The sequence below is a fragment of the Penicillium hordei genome (assembly GCF_028827395.1).
Source record: "Penicillium hordei strain IBT 12815 chromosome Unknown utg000003l_segment0_segment0, whole genome shotgun sequence".
NCBI classification, from domain to species: domain Eukaryota; kingdom Fungi; phylum Ascomycota; class Eurotiomycetes; order Eurotiales; family Aspergillaceae; genus Penicillium; species Penicillium hordei.
Genome location: NW_026623144.1, coordinates 4,936,674 through 4,951,821, shown reverse-complemented (window position 1 = coordinate 4,951,821; position 15,148 = coordinate 4,936,674). Strand labels below are relative to the sequence as shown.

General features: G+C 41.0%; 4 protein-coding genes across 4 annotated transcripts; 3 read left to right on the top strand and 1 right to left on the bottom strand.

Moving 5' to 3' along the window:
* Positions 1-2,085: 2,085 nt before the first annotated feature.
* N7537_007085 (uncharacterized protein) lies at positions 2,086-3,555 on the top strand (the record flags this gene model as incomplete). Its single annotated transcript, XM_056898142.1, has 5 exons — positions 2,086-2,187; positions 2,299-2,326; positions 2,369-2,421; positions 2,482-2,710; positions 3,440-3,555. Coding segments are annotated over 5 exons (528 nt in total), but the record flags the coding sequence as incomplete, so codon positions are not given.
* Positions 3,556-8,896: 5,341 nt separating this feature from the next.
* N7537_007084 (transcription factor domain-containing protein) lies at positions 8,897-10,907 on the top strand (the record flags this gene model as incomplete). Its single annotated transcript, XM_056898141.1, has 2 exons — positions 8,897-10,142; positions 10,192-10,907. Coding segments are annotated over 2 exons (1,962 nt in total), but the record flags the coding sequence as incomplete, so codon positions are not given.
* A 117-nt stretch (positions 10,908-11,024) lies between these two features.
* On the bottom strand, positions 11,025-12,706 carry N7537_007083 (putative MFS transporter; the record flags this gene model as incomplete). Its single annotated transcript, XM_056898140.1, has 5 exons — positions 11,025-11,863; positions 11,920-12,188; positions 12,248-12,419; positions 12,470-12,530; positions 12,584-12,706. 5 exons carry the CDS (start codon positions 12,704-12,706, stop codon positions 11,025-11,027), a joined length of 1,464 nt encoding a protein of 487 aa, XP_056753925.1.
* A 544-nt stretch (positions 12,707-13,250) lies between these two features.
* On the top strand, positions 13,251-14,381 carry N7537_007082 (isocitrate lyase/PEP mutase family protein; the record flags this gene model as incomplete). Its single annotated transcript, XM_056898139.1, has 3 exons — positions 13,251-13,740; positions 13,817-14,298; positions 14,349-14,381. The coding sequence occupies 3 exons, from the start codon at positions 13,251-13,253 to the stop codon at positions 14,379-14,381; spliced, it is 1,005 nt and encodes a 334-aa protein (XP_056753924.1).
* Positions 14,382-15,148: the final 767 nt, after the last annotated feature.

Genomic DNA, 15,148 nt, shown 5'->3' with positions numbered 1-15,148 from the left:
CGGACACTGTGATTGAACCCCTCGGCATGGATGGGATGAGCCCAATTTGTAACTCCCCATCCCCGTCAGCTTTCTGGAGTGTCCACCGAGGTTTTGAGGTGTCTAGATGGGATCATTGCTATTCCTTGCATCGTGTTTCGGCCTCTTACTTTGTTTCCGAGTCTGTCTGGGTCAGCAATGGGGACTCCTCTGTTGCAATGATTTTCATTTCATCAATTAAGCCTCTACATAGGGTGACAAGGTGATGCATATGGCCGACAAGGTTCTCTAATGATACCTCGATTTTAAGTACGCCTAGGGCGATTATCACCCGGACAATGTGCTCCCGAGAGGTTTGCAGGGTTTGCTTACTCTCGGTGCCTGAGGCAGCCACTTGCTAGATGCCTCAGGACACTACTTCTTGGCACTCGGCCAAAGTCATTAGTAGCGAGTGCCTATTACTAAGGGGTTTTCTCTAGGCCAAGCCCTTACTTAGCGCTGATATAATACATTCTATATTTAGCTAGTAATTACTACTACCTAATAAAAACTATACGATCCTAATAGAATCTTATCTAGTAGTATATCTTGCTAAGGCCTTACCTCCTACGGTAAGCTAGGAGGAGGTAGTAGTATCCCTATAGGAAGCTACGCTTCCTCGCCGGTTCCTAGGACTAATAAGTATACCTAGGAAGCTAGGTAGTAAGTAAAGGCTTCGAATAAGCCCCTACTACGAGGAATTTTCGATCTAGGGACTACGAAGTAGAGTACGGTAGACCTCTTACTAAGCCGGTACTAAAGACTTAGTAATAGAGGTATACTAAGAAAACTCTATAAGAGGTTAAGGATCCGTATCTTTAGGGGTAAAGTAGGGGCCCCTAAGAAGTAGAAGTAGTTAGGAAAGGAATAGAGTAAGAAGCTCCTAAGACTAAGTACTAACTTACTAAAACCCTAATTAAAGCTACTTATTATAATAGAGAACTAACCCTTTAAAGAAGAGTAATAGTTCTAGTAAGCGGAGACGACCCCGCCGATAGACTAGGCCGTAACGCCTAGAATCTTTAGGGCTTATCTACTAGCGAATATATAGAGGGCCTTCGACCGCTTACCGGAGCCGCTATAAAGACTAGTAATCTTCTAATAAGTAACTAATAGCCCGGAAATAATAGCCGTATAATATAAGGCTATCGTTACGATATCGATAACGTTCGACCTAAGACTAGCTTAGAACCTAAAGGCTATAGAGTTAAAAGTCGGCCTTTATCTAGCGGAGATCGCGGGCCGCCTAAAAGACTTAGGCTAACCGGCTAAGTACTAAGGTAACTAGAAAGGCAACGCTACTAACTACTAGCTATATAACGTCGATAACTACTTCCTACGCCGCTAAATAGTAAGCGGCCGAAGCGATAATAAAGCGTATAAATTAGCCTTTATCTTAGGCTTACTAACCGGAGATATCTATATAAAATAGAGAACGGCTAATTAGTAAGTAGACGTAGGACTCGGCGAACGGATTACTATATAAGAAGATTTTAAAGCCTAGATTCGGACTAAGTTCGAACTAAGAACGGTAGAGTTAGATCGCTTATACGAGTATACGTATAAGTAATAGGGAAGCGACTCTCTATTTACGTATTACGCCGCCTTACTAGAACTCTCCTATAACTTACTAGAAAGCCTTTTAGAAAGAGGATATATCCTATAACTAGTATCGGGACTAAACCCGATCCTCTATATAGAGTAGTTTAGGTAGTAGGGCCGACCTAAGACTAATATCGAGGAAGCGGTTAACCTCCTACTAGAGCTTAAACGAAGTATATAGGAAGTAACCGCGTATAGCTATCTAGTACGTTATATTAGGAATAGGCGTACTACCCCGCTTCCCGACGCTATAGACCTATCGGCTATATAGGATATAAGGACTTACTATAAATATAGTAAGCTAGGATATATTAAAAGAAACTATAAAGTTAAGGGAAAAGGATAGGGTTAGTAAGCTTAGGCGAGCCTACTAACCCGCTTACTAAGCTATATTGCCCTAATAAGTAAGATAATAGGCTTAGCTAAAGCCGGAAAGTATAGGACCCCTAATAAGCCGTAATAAGACTAAATACTCTTAAGGAAGATCTTAACTTCTTCGATAGCTCGCTCTATCGCCCCGCTATAGCTAGAAAACCTATCGTTTACTATATACTACTAGATTATAGAGTAAGCTATATATTTATATTATTAAAAATCGCTCGCCGCCTAGATAATAAGTAGGATAAGCGTAGATCGTTACTAGTATTATTATCGAACGGCGAGATCTTATATATCTAGGGTACGATAGAACTAGTAATTCGCTTAGGTAAGTAGACCGGTATAAAAGTAGTATAGATAGTTAATATAGAAGGATACGATATAGTACTCGGTAACGACTTCCTATATAAGTACGACCCTTACGTTAGCTTCCCTACGAAAAGGATATAGCTTACCGACTATAATAAAGATTACGAAGTATAGGTAGCGGACGGCCGTATATTTAGTAGGGAGGAGAAAGGGACGTTAAACTTACTATTAAAGAGGGAGGTCTACCGGTCCTTAAAAGATAAGAATACCGAGTATATAGTCTTTTATACTATAATAAGCGAGAATTATAAACTAACGACTAATAACCCTCGCTTAACTAAGCTACTTAGGAAATTCGCCGACGTCTTTCCCGATAACTTACCGAAGGAGTTACCCCCCGAACGTAACTTCGTCTACTATATTAATATCGGTACTACCGACCTAATAAATATAAATACTTACCTCTTATCCTATAAGAAGCTCGAGGAGCTTAGGAAGTAAGTAAAGGACTTACTAAATAGGGGATTAATCTAGGTATTAGCTAGTCCCTAGGGATTCCTAGTAGTATTCGTTAAAAAGCCTAAAGAAACGTAGAGAATATATATCGATTACCGCGCTTTTAATAAACTTACCGCTAAGAATAGATACCCTATCTTAAGGATTTAGGACTTACTAGATATTATCGGCTAGGCTAAGTACTTATCGAAGATCGACTTAGCGGCCGGATATTAGTAAGTAAGGATAGCTAAAGAAGTAATATCGAAGATAACCTTTAATACTATTTAGAGGAAGTATAAATAGAAGGCGATACTATTTAGGCTTTATAATACGTTAGCTACCTTCTAGATATTAATAAACGAGATACTCCGCCCTTACTTAGATAAGTCGGTCGTAGTATACTTAGACAATATACTAGTATATTTAAAGATACTTATAGAGTACTATACCTACTTAGAGGAAGTACTATAGTACTTATATAAATAGAAGCTTTATACTAAACCGAAGAAGTATATATTTATTACTAAAGAGTTAGAATTCTATAGCTATATTATTAGGGACGGTAAGGTTTAAGCCGTTATAATAAAGCTAGATATTATTAAGGAGTAGCCCCGGCTAATAAATATTAATAAAGTTCGCCGTTTCCTAGGCTTAGCTACCTATTACCGATATTTCGTTAAGGACTTCGCGAAAATAGCGGTAGCTTTATATAACTTAACTAAGGAAGCCGACGAGGAACTATATAAATAAAAGTTCCGGCTAATTACTTAGACTAAGTAATATAAAGTAGCTTTTATACGCCTAAAAGAGGTACTTATTAGCGCCCTAGTACTTATTTAACCTAACCGAGTTAAGCCTTTTACGATAGAAACCGATACCTCCGAATAGGCGATCGGCTTTATACTCTACTAAGTAGGTAACGATAGGAAGATATATCTAGTCGCCTTTAATAGCTATAAGCTAAAAGATATAGAGTTAAACTATCTAATATATAAAAAGGAGCTCTTTACGATTAAAGAAGCCCTTCGTACTTAGGATAGGTACCTAAAGAATAGAATAAAGACTATAGTTATTATAGACTATAAGGGTCTTTAATACCTAGTAACTATAAAAGTATATAATAAGCGACTTACTTATTAGATTAACGAGTTCTAGGTATATAACCTCGAGCTATAGTACTAGAAAGGGGAGGAAGTAGTTATTCCTAATACTATTAGCCGGTATCTTAACTTTCTCGGAGAGGGACTAGCTAATATAGCCTAAGAAGTATCTATTTAGAGAAAACTAAATATAATAATAAAAGTAGGTAGATTCGATAAAGCGGAATAGTTTACCGCTACTATTTAATATATATCGGCCGGTAGCTTACTAGACGATAAGTCGCTTCGCTAAAAAGTTATACGTTAGGCTAATAAGCTCGCGATATATAAATCGCCCTTACCGATAGCTATAATATAGGAAGAGAATATAAAGCTTACCTACTTATATAGGGATAGATCCTCCGCCCTATATCTAGAGCCGCCTTTTAGGAAGGACTTTCTAAAGCGGATATATAAGGAATATAGATACTTAGGCTACCTAGGCCTACGTAGAGTACTCTATACCCGCGTTTAGTAGCCTAGAATATAGTAGGATACCGAGGAAGTAGTACGCCTTTATCTAAATTACTAAGTATCGAAATCAAGAAATAAGAGTTTCGAGTAAGAAGCGTCTTAATACTTAACGAACGCGGGTATTAAGCCTTTTAAACGATAGGGTATTAATCTTATCGGCTTACTACCTACGATACTAAGCGGTAATCGATAGATTATTATAGCGATTAATTACGCTACTAGCTAGCTACTTATAAAAATCTTACTAAAGGCTATAGAGGAAGCTATCGCCGAATTTCTCTATAACGATATCTTTATAATATATAGCGTACCTATAGAGTTCTTAACGGATAATAGCGCTAACTTACTCGCGGCCTCGATATAGTACTTTATTAAGCTAGTAAATACGAAATACTAGATAATAACGCTATACTATCTACGAACGAATAGGAAGGTAGAAAATCTTAATAGCTTACTAGGACGGATACTTACTAAGTATTATATAGATAAGCCTACTAGAGTATAGGATCTTTACTTAGCTTAAGCCCTATTCGCTATAAGGGTTAGGGAATATATAATATTAGATAAAAGTCCCTTTTACTTAGTATATAGGACGTATCTACGCTTACTAGGGGATACCGAGCTAGTAACCTCGTCTTAAGACTTAGCGGAGTTAGATAGTAAGATCCTCGCTATTAATTATATAAGAGCTAAGGCTAATAAAAGATTGTTATATAAGGCTATCCGGGCCTAGAAAATCTAAGATAAGAAAGTAACTACTTACTTACTATAGCTAGATAAATAGGTACTAGTTCGGAATAAGGTAAAATAAAAGTTCGAATTATAGTAGTTTAGGCCGTATAAGATCCTAAAAGCCTACCCGCTTAGTATATATATACTTACTAAGCCTAGTAGCTAGATATTAAGGAACTTAGTAAACGGCCGCCGTCTTATCGACGTCTTTATCGATAACCCTAACTAGCTATAGACGTTATTAGATAGTAAGTATCGGCTTCGATAAGAAGGTATAGATATTCGATACCTACTCGATAGCGGAGAAGTAGTTAATATAGACTCCGACGAACCGCCTAGTTACTACGAATTAGCTACTATTTCTTAAGCCGAGTAAGATATAATAGAGCGTTTAAGGGTACGTTTATATTTAGTAGGGAGGGAGGAAGTACTTAGAAATATTATAGCGAAAGCGAAGAAGTAACTATTACCTATTAAGAGAACGAAAAAGATAGTACCTATACTAGAAGTAGAGGATATAGTATATATACCGGATAAAACGTCGCTATAAACGGCTAAGGTCCCTATTTAGTAAGTAGAGGAGACCTAAAGAAAAGGTCTAGAAAGTATAGTCCCTATCTAAAGAGAGGTAGAAGAAGTCTAATAAGTAGACTAAATAACTATCTAAGGAGAGGTAGAGGAGTCCTAGCGAGTAGACTAAATATCTACCTAGGAAGAGATAGAGGAGTCCTAACGAGAGGACTAGATACTTATCTAGATAAAGGTAGAAGAGTCTTAATAAATAGACTAGATATCTATCTAAAAAGAGGTAGAAAAGGTTTTATAAGAGAACCTAATTAATAATAACGCCCCTAAAAAGGATAGCTAAGGAGATTAGTATATAGAGGACGCTCCGACGCTATAGTAAGTATCTCTATACCTTTTCTATAGGCTATATCGCTATATAATAGATTTATAATAAGAAGGATTCCGCTACTATAGTAAAAAAGCGAGTAAACGAAGACTTATAAAATACTATAAAGAGATAATCTATAAGGGACTATAAGGAAGTTATTAATAGAACTATAGTCTTTATATTCGGTAAATATAATTTAAAAGCTTTAATAAGTGCCTAGTAACCTAGATATCGTTAATATAATTAGCCTAAATAGAATCTACTTCTCTACTAACTATAGCTCGCTCTATTACTTCCTAACCCTAGAGTAACTCTAAACTATATAAATCCTAATATATAAGACTAATATTAACCTATATCTAAGCTATCTCCTCTATTAAATAACGTTCTATCTATAACCTAATATCTAGGGAGGCCTTAAAAAGTCTATAGGTAAGTATACTACGCTACTTAAGGGTAATAGGGGTATCTTCCTTAGATACTTCCTCGTTTAATTTAATATAGGGGGAAGGGGATATATTAGCGGTAGAGGGGGAGATATAAGGGTATTTATAAAATAAGCGGGTAGAAACCGAATTAAGAAAGTAGGAAGTAGTAAAATAAGAGAGAGTAGAGGGGGTTAAGGGCTAGATTAAGGGCTAGATAGGGGACTTATTAGTAGGAGTAACCGCTAGGAACTAGAACTCGGGGGAGTATATATAAAGCGTATTTAGAGCCTAGGTAGGGGTATTAACGCGTAAGGAGTAAGCGCGAGCTATACCTACGAAGTAATAATATATATAGGAACCTAGGCTAACTATAGTACTCTTAACCGAGCTTTTATAGAAAGCTACGACTCGGTAAAAAGTAAAGTAGCTAGTACTACGTCGGTACTAGATATACTCCTCCCTAGAAGGAGTAGCGATACCGATATACTAGCTAATAACGGCTACCTAATAGTTATAGGATATAACCGCGCGAAGTTAGAATATATTATTAACTTAGGGCTAGTCTATATTACCTCCGATCCTTACTTACTCTTCCTATAACGTAGCTAGTATACCTCGTACTTTATTAGGAAGGACTAGTTATAAGATATTATTAAGGCTAGTTAGTAACTTAGTAGTATCCTTAACGTTAAGATTAACGAAACGAGGGGATAGAGACGGGTCGGCTATATAAGTTAGTTAGTAAGTAGGGGAGCTAGTATAGAATAGGAAGTAAGACTTACTAGAAAACTATAAGGCTCCGACGGAGGAGGTCTCTATATTAAGTAGGTTTTACGATACCGATAAGGGAGACGAAGTACTAAGGGACCGGAGGTTAATAGCGTTTCCCTCTAAGTTCTTAATAGGGGCGGCGAGAGGGTTAAATAAGGGCCTAGTAAGAGAGTTTACTATAGGGAACGATATAATTACTATAGTAAGTAACGAGTTAGTACCTAGTAAGGTCGATATAGGGATAGATTACTTACTAATAAGTTGATTAATATCGATAGAAAGTAGAGTAGGAGATAAGACTAAAGAATAAGAAGAGGAGAAGGTTTTTTCTAAAGGGAAAGATAGGGATATTTATACTTAGATAGGCTTATTTACTATATTAACCGAGTAGGTAAGAATAAAGAGAACTACTTACTAGAGTATAAAGAAAGTAAAGCAATATATACTTAGTAGTTCTCTCGCCTTCTAATACCCCTAAACAAAGCACTTATTGACCCCTTATCCTACTAGGCCTACTATATTGCCTATTCGGGGAGTCTATATAGCCTTATTTTTATAGCTTCCGGGGCGGTAAGCTAGATCTAGTAGGGAGGGATATGCTCCCGAGAGGTTTATAGGGTTTGCTTACTCTCGGTGCCTAAGGCAGCCACTTGCTAGATACCTTAGGACACTACTTCTTGGTACTCGGCCAAAGTCATTGGTAGCGAGTGCCTATTACCAAGGGGTTTTCTCTAGGCCAAGCCCTTGCTTGGCGCTGATGTAATATATTCTGTATTTAGCTAGTAATTACTACTACCCAATGAAAACCATGCGATCCTAACAGAATCTCAACAAAGGGCTTTGTGTGTCACGTGGTATTCGACTTCAGATCAGACAGTTTGCTCCCTTTTTTTTTTTTTTTCTCCCGTCTTATTATTTTAGATTATTACAGTGATCTTGCGCATGTTCTTCTTTCTCTTTCTTCATATTCTAAGACGTGCTCGTATCATTCGACATTTTAACAGAGCGACAAGAGTTCGGCGGATGACATGTTCTAGTTTGCGACTGTCATTCTCACATTTTAACACCTACTTATCCCATCTTACCCCTGTTCTTAAGTTATTTATTTTTTACTACATAACCTATATTCCGGCAAATAATATAGCAGCCAAGAAGTAATAGTGTGGGGAAAGGGAAATACCCGAGCGCGGGTATTTCAATCAAATTTCCGCCTTCTCCGCTCCTCTCTTGCATCGCCCCGAGATAGCCATTCATGGACCACACAAAGAGAAGAGGGAGAGGATCTCTCGAATATGAGTATCAGCGAGTATACAAGGCTTGCATTCCATGTGCGCAGCGCAAAGTGAAGTGCGAGGCTAGCGACAATGTGAGATGTCGCAGATGCACCAACAAGAACATCAATTGCACCTTTACGTCAAAGAAACCCTGGTCAAGAGGCGAAAAGCATTCTGCTGAGACACCGACCCGGGAAAATACAAGGGGAAATGGGTCAAATAAGTGTGTTTTCCTTGAGTCTGAGAGATGAGTGGAGTTAACTTGGATAGGTCACGGAGAACTACCCGAAGAAAAGAAAACACCGAGATTATCGGCAAGTATCCTATACAAATTGTGGAGGAGATAAATGGCAGCTAATTCAGATTCATATTGCAGACTCTCATTTAGATGAACCGGTCAATCAAGATGGTCTTTCTACATCAGTACTGCAGACAGTAGTTTCGAATAACAACGATTCAATGAATATTTTGTTCGAGGCGGCACTTCAGGAATCGAATAATCCCTCTCAGAATATGTCAACGACAGATAATTCACGACAGATAGCTCTAGAACTGAGTGACGCCGATGTCCTCCGCATTTGGAATGCATGTCGATTCGTGAGAATGGGATGGTTCTCTGCCCAGGAAGCTGTGGTTTTAATGGACCTGCATGTTACACATTCCATCGGATACATGGACCGTTATACTGACATTAAAACGATTAGCTTCTTCGAAAACATGGCGCCCCTGTCGCCTGTCCTCACGGACTTCTTCGCCTCGCATAAAAACCAATACTATCTAGTAACCCAGGAACCTATGCTCTGCTACACTATACTCATGATTTCCTCTCGATACCACACTCTTCCGGGAGTGGGCGGATATTCTCGCTCGTTCTTCATTCATCACCGCCTGTGGCAACATTGCCAACACTTGCTTCTTCGGATTACCCTCGGGCAGGAGAAAATTTCAAAAGCCAAAACACGCACGATAGGAAGCATCGAAGCATTACTACTCATGTCCGAATGGCATCCACGAGCATTACAATTTCCACCAGAGGCGGATGGATGGGATTCAGACTTCCTCTTGACAAACCCGGACATCAGAGATCCGCCTTCCCTAACTGAAGATGTCCCAGTATCTGCCCGATGGCGGGAAGATGTTGTTGAGCCCACGAAGCGGTTTGAACGTATGTCCTGGATGGTCCTCAACTCGGCTTTGGCCCTCGCACATGAACTCGGTGTGTTCGACTCGAGCGCTCGACTCGCCAGACAAGATGATCTGGTTGGTCTTGATGCTGAGCGATATCTTGAATATCTCGAGGTGCGACGGCAGCGACTACCGAGTCTATTGTTCACGTCTATCAATGCTTTATCTTCACGCATAGGTTGTACCTCGCCAGTGCCATCTGATGTCGGGATCTCCATGCCTGAAACGCGAACATCTTTGCAGTCTATTGATAGAGATTGGTTATTGTTCATGAATGCCTGGATTGAACTCATGAAGCTGACTACTTCGGTCACGGATACTCTGTTTCCACTCATGAATATTTCTAGCTCCACTGGATCACCGGATACATTCATATCTGTATTGGAGAAGAAACAAGTTCTGTTAGCGAGTTGGCAACAGCGATATCTCAATATATTAGGTATGATATCGAAAGGCCAGAATCTACAATTATCACTAACTTTACACAGACTCAAGCTTTCCCTACACTGACACCCTATTCATCGAGTATCAACATCTACGCACCCTTACCAACTCCATCGGAATGCAAAGAATTGTCCAACGAGTGCTTCAAATTCAACCCCAGCCTCCATCACGAAGGGATTCAATTATTGACTACTCTTTCATCGAACGGGCAAGACAGCTAAACATTACAGCAAGAGAATATGGCTTCATCGAAGAAGTAATAGACGGATGCTGCCAAACCCTCGACAAGGTAACTCTCTTGGGCGGGACTTTACACTTCTCACCAATGAGAATACTCTTCCGAACAATAAGTGCGTCAATATTTCTTATGAAAGCTCTCGCTTTGGGAGTACGCAACTCAAAACTACAGGAAGCATTCCTGATCCTCGATCGGGCTATCGTCACACTACAGGATAATAATCATGATGACGTGCATTTGAAATCCCGCTATGCGGCTCTTTTACAAGTACAAGTCTCGCGTCTGCGAGAAAGTTTGGTATCCTCATACTCCGGGGTTGGGAATGATCTTCCTTCTCCTCGCTCGTATGAGAATATGTCGGCTATGGAGCTGGGGGATTTCTCGGATTTTTCTATGAACGACTGGTTATCTTTGCCTTTAGATCCTTCAATGGCGCCATTTGGGTCTTCAGAGGGGGACTTTGGGGTCCGTTTGGATGGTGTTGATTTGGATTTGGATTTTTTGTGGCAATTACCTCCATGAAATTGTAGCATCATATAAAACAAAGAGTGAAATTTCAAGCTTTCAACAGCATATGGCAATCCACAAATAATATAACTGCTGGTAGCAAACACATAAAACGAACTATCCAAGACCCCCTCAAGTCAAATAACGAAACTTGGGATGATTATCACCCGCATCAGTAACATCAACCCTCTCATTCACACCAACAACCCCATAAACCTGATCCCGTCTCCGATTCTCCAAGGTCAGCTTAACACTCAACCCCATAGCCAAGACAGCAATCAACCCGGTAAAAGCACACCCAATCCCACATCCTAGCGTATAGAGCGGCGCATCAGAATTAGGAAACACAGAACTACTAATCAAGCTAGAACATTGTCCAAAGACAGCAAGGATAGCCATCCCAGCACCTCTTTTACTTTCCCCGCCCTGGTTATCCATCAACCAAGTTATATTTAGCGCGAGAGCAGGAAAGATCCCACAGGTCGCTAGCCAAACACCCGCATACCGCGCCGCGGTATTTGATTGATCTTGCACGCACGTGAGAAGTAGATACCCAACTGTCCCTATCGTTGCGAAAAATGTAATTAGGATACCGCGTTTTCCCCATCTGTCCGAGAGGAAGGCGGCTGCTAGACAGCAGAGGAAGGAGACGAGGTAGGGTGGTGCTGATAGGCCTTGAGCATTGATGGAAGTGTAGCCCATATGCTGGATGATTGTTGGGAGGAAGTTTGAGAGCCCCGCAAATGAGTAGTTGCAACAGAAGTGAATGAGCATGTGGATGTAGTTTTTGTAGTCTGATAATCCGCTCAGGACTTGAGACCAGCGAACTTTGTGTTTCTCTGTTGTGTCGAATGATTGCAGGCGTTCTACTGCTTCTGTTTGTTCCCTTTCGTCCAGGAAGGATGCTGAGCCTGGTGAGTCCGGGAGGAAGAAGAATACCACCACTGAGAAGAGGACTGTTGGTGCGCCTTCTGTTTCTAGTTAGTGTTGAGGACAGTTGGAAGTAAATGGGAGGTTAGTATCTCACCAATGATAAATAGATAGCGCCATGGCTCTATAGATCCCCTGATGTGGGTAATACCATAGGCAAGAGCAGAAGCAAAACAATTGGCAACTGGGGACATCCCAAGGAGTATTGATACCCGGAGCCCTAGTTCTTGTCTTTGGTAGAACAAAGAAAGGAAGTATGGTGCACCAGAGCCAAAGACGGATTCGAAGATACCCAGCAGGGACCGAGTGGCGAGAATCTGAGCGAAATTGTTGACTGCACCACTACACATGGCAGCTGTGCCCCAGCTAAAAACACCAGCATTCTTAACAGGGAAACAAAAGTATGATTTGATTTAGAAACATACCAAATGCAGAGAACGGCAATGTAGGAATGTGCCGGGAGGATTTTCCATAGGACTGTAGTCCAATCAAATAGGATATAGCAGATATAAAAGGCATACAAGACCCAAGACCACTGGTAGTCACTGAGGTTAAGATCCTTGTCGAGTCCAGCAGCCTTGGCGTTGCCGATGTTTCCTAGTTACCGATGAGATAGAGGATTGGACGAGGGAGTTAGGCATGCTTACCTCGATCCAAGTATGATAGAATGTATAGAATACATACAATTGGCAAGACACGACGATCAAACTAGTTAATAGTAAGCAAAACGTCACACATCTGGTAGCAAAGAGATGATGAACTTTTCTACGGATGACCGACTGGCGCTCTTGAGGGATCACCACCTGGGGCTGGTCCTTCTCCGGGTCATTAGACTCGACATGTTGAGAGCTCGGTCTCTGTTCATATTTAATCTTTTCCGTCATATCTGACTGCATTCAATATGTTGAAATGTGTATAAAAGGTCGGAGTGATTGCTGACCTTGGGGGCAGCAGTGACAGGGGACAAGCGCGGGTTGAAATACGTTTATCTCTTGGTGATCAATGCGCGGCAATTCATGAAAACTTTGTATAGAGCCGGTCCAATTGAAGTTCGTATATTGCATCCCCGCACTCAAAGTCTTTCATACCCCATGGGGAAGAGGCGGATAGAGGGTTGATCTGCTAGGTTCCCCGCAAAATGACGGGTGTTCTACATATACGGCCGAGTAAAGCTGGGGAAACTATTGACTTTTCCCAGCGTCATTTTCCAGCCAATCTGAATGTTTCTTTGCTGAGGGGGAAAGGGTTGGGTGGATCATCATTCGGGTAGCGGATAGTTGCCAATATCCGTCAAATTCCCGCTCTGGTGTAAATGAACAAAAAGACCCCGATTTCGTATTTAAACAGCTTAAAAGCCACCAAAGAACCTCAATTGAATTCACAAGCAGCATTTCAATCCTCTATCAATTCAAGAAACCAAGTTTCACAATGTCTTCCACCACAATCCCCTACCCCTTCCACTTCGACTCTCTCGCAGAGACAACAAACGGGTCTTCAGACGGGAAGACAGCAGACTTAACTCTAACATTGAAAAATGTCCGAGGAAAGATCCCCTCCCTCGAAGCGTCCCGCCTGAGAACAATGATGCTGGAGGCCCATAATGACCCAACCAAAATCCTAGCACACGCCTGCAGCTACGACGGCCTCTCCTCCCGTCTCGTCGAAGAAGCAGGATTTCCCATGGTTTTCCTCGCGGGTTATGCCGTCGCCAGCTCCTATGGTCTCCCTGACACGGGATACATCGCCATGGCCGAGGTGTGCGATAAGATCCGCGATGTGGTCCGCCAGGTCTCGGTGCCCGTTATGGCGGATGGTGATACCGGTTACGGGAGCCCGATGAATGTCAAGAGGACTGTTGAGAGTTTTGCTAATGCTGGCGCGGCCGGTGTTATGATTGAGGATCAGCAATGGCCGAAACGTGAGTATTCTGGATTATTGAGGTCCTTAAACCGTTTCGTGGAATGACCCTTCGCTAACAATGAGTATTTTAACAGGTTGTGGCCATACAAAGGGGAAGAGTGTCGTCTCTCGCGGTGAAGCATTCGCTCGAATCCAAGCTGCCTGCGATGCTCGCAACGGAGGAAAGGACATTTTCGTCCTTGCCCGTACTGACGCGTTGATCCATGGTTGGGAAGAGGCCATGGCACGTGCACAAGAGTTCAAACGTATTGGTGTTGATGCTATCTTTGTCGAAGCACTGCCAGATGCGGAGGCGATGAAGCGATGTGCGGAGGAAATCGATATTCCCGTTTTCGGTAATATCATTGAAGGTGGAAAGACGGAGAACTTGTCAGCTAAGGACCTTGCTGCACTTGGGTATAGTGCTGTTGCATACCCTTGGACCTTGGTTGCGGCGCATCTTAAGAGTGTGCGGTCTGCTTTGGACGGTCTTAAGCAGAGTATGCTTGTTGGAGCTCCGCCGATGATTTTGACTTATGATCAGGTTTGTGAGGGGGTTGGGTTCAATAAGTATTGGGTATGTTTTGTCCTTAGTTGTTTTGGATATATACTGACTCTCTTGTTTAGGACCAAGAGGAGAAGTACAAGTTTGACGCTTGAGACAGTACATTGTTAGCTTTATCTCATGCTATCAACGATAGAATATGTATCTTTGGTTGTTTTTGAGCTCGAAATACGTGGTATATGAATTACCTGCATAGGGAGTCACATAAGTATCTACCCAGGAACGCTATATAGAGTCAAATTTGTGATCTGGGCGACAAGAATATCAATGTCCCTTCCCACCAAATACCAGCCAGCAATATATATGAACCTTGCAAATAGGACATCACTCCATTTTGTGTGACCTTTCAATATTATATGTGACGTCAATATGTCCTTCTTAAATACAAATACAACCCTAGTTCTAAGCATTCAATATTCTATGTTGACACTGGATGCCCAGATCGATTGTCAAACACTGTCGGAACAAAGGGCTTTATGTGTCACGTGTCGTTAGACTTCACTTGAGCTAGTTTGCTTCTCTTCCACTCTCTTCTTATTTTCCCAGTTTCATCTATTAAATCCATATGGCGATTTTGCTCTTTCTTGCTTTCCGTGCTCTTACTATTGGAGTTTTCAAAAGAGCGAGAAGAGTACGGCGGATAACATATTCTAGTTAGCGACTGACTAACCTAAAACGACACCTAAAGACGTTCCAAGGAATACCAGAAAGACATCTCAAGAAAATCCTAATTATTACTTCTATACATATATAAAAACTATTTGATCTTCGTGTTATCTAGCCCTACATCATTAAATGCTGAGGTCGTATAAGCGGCCAAGCCTCATTAGCATTAAACTAAGCCGGCAGAATATACAGCTAT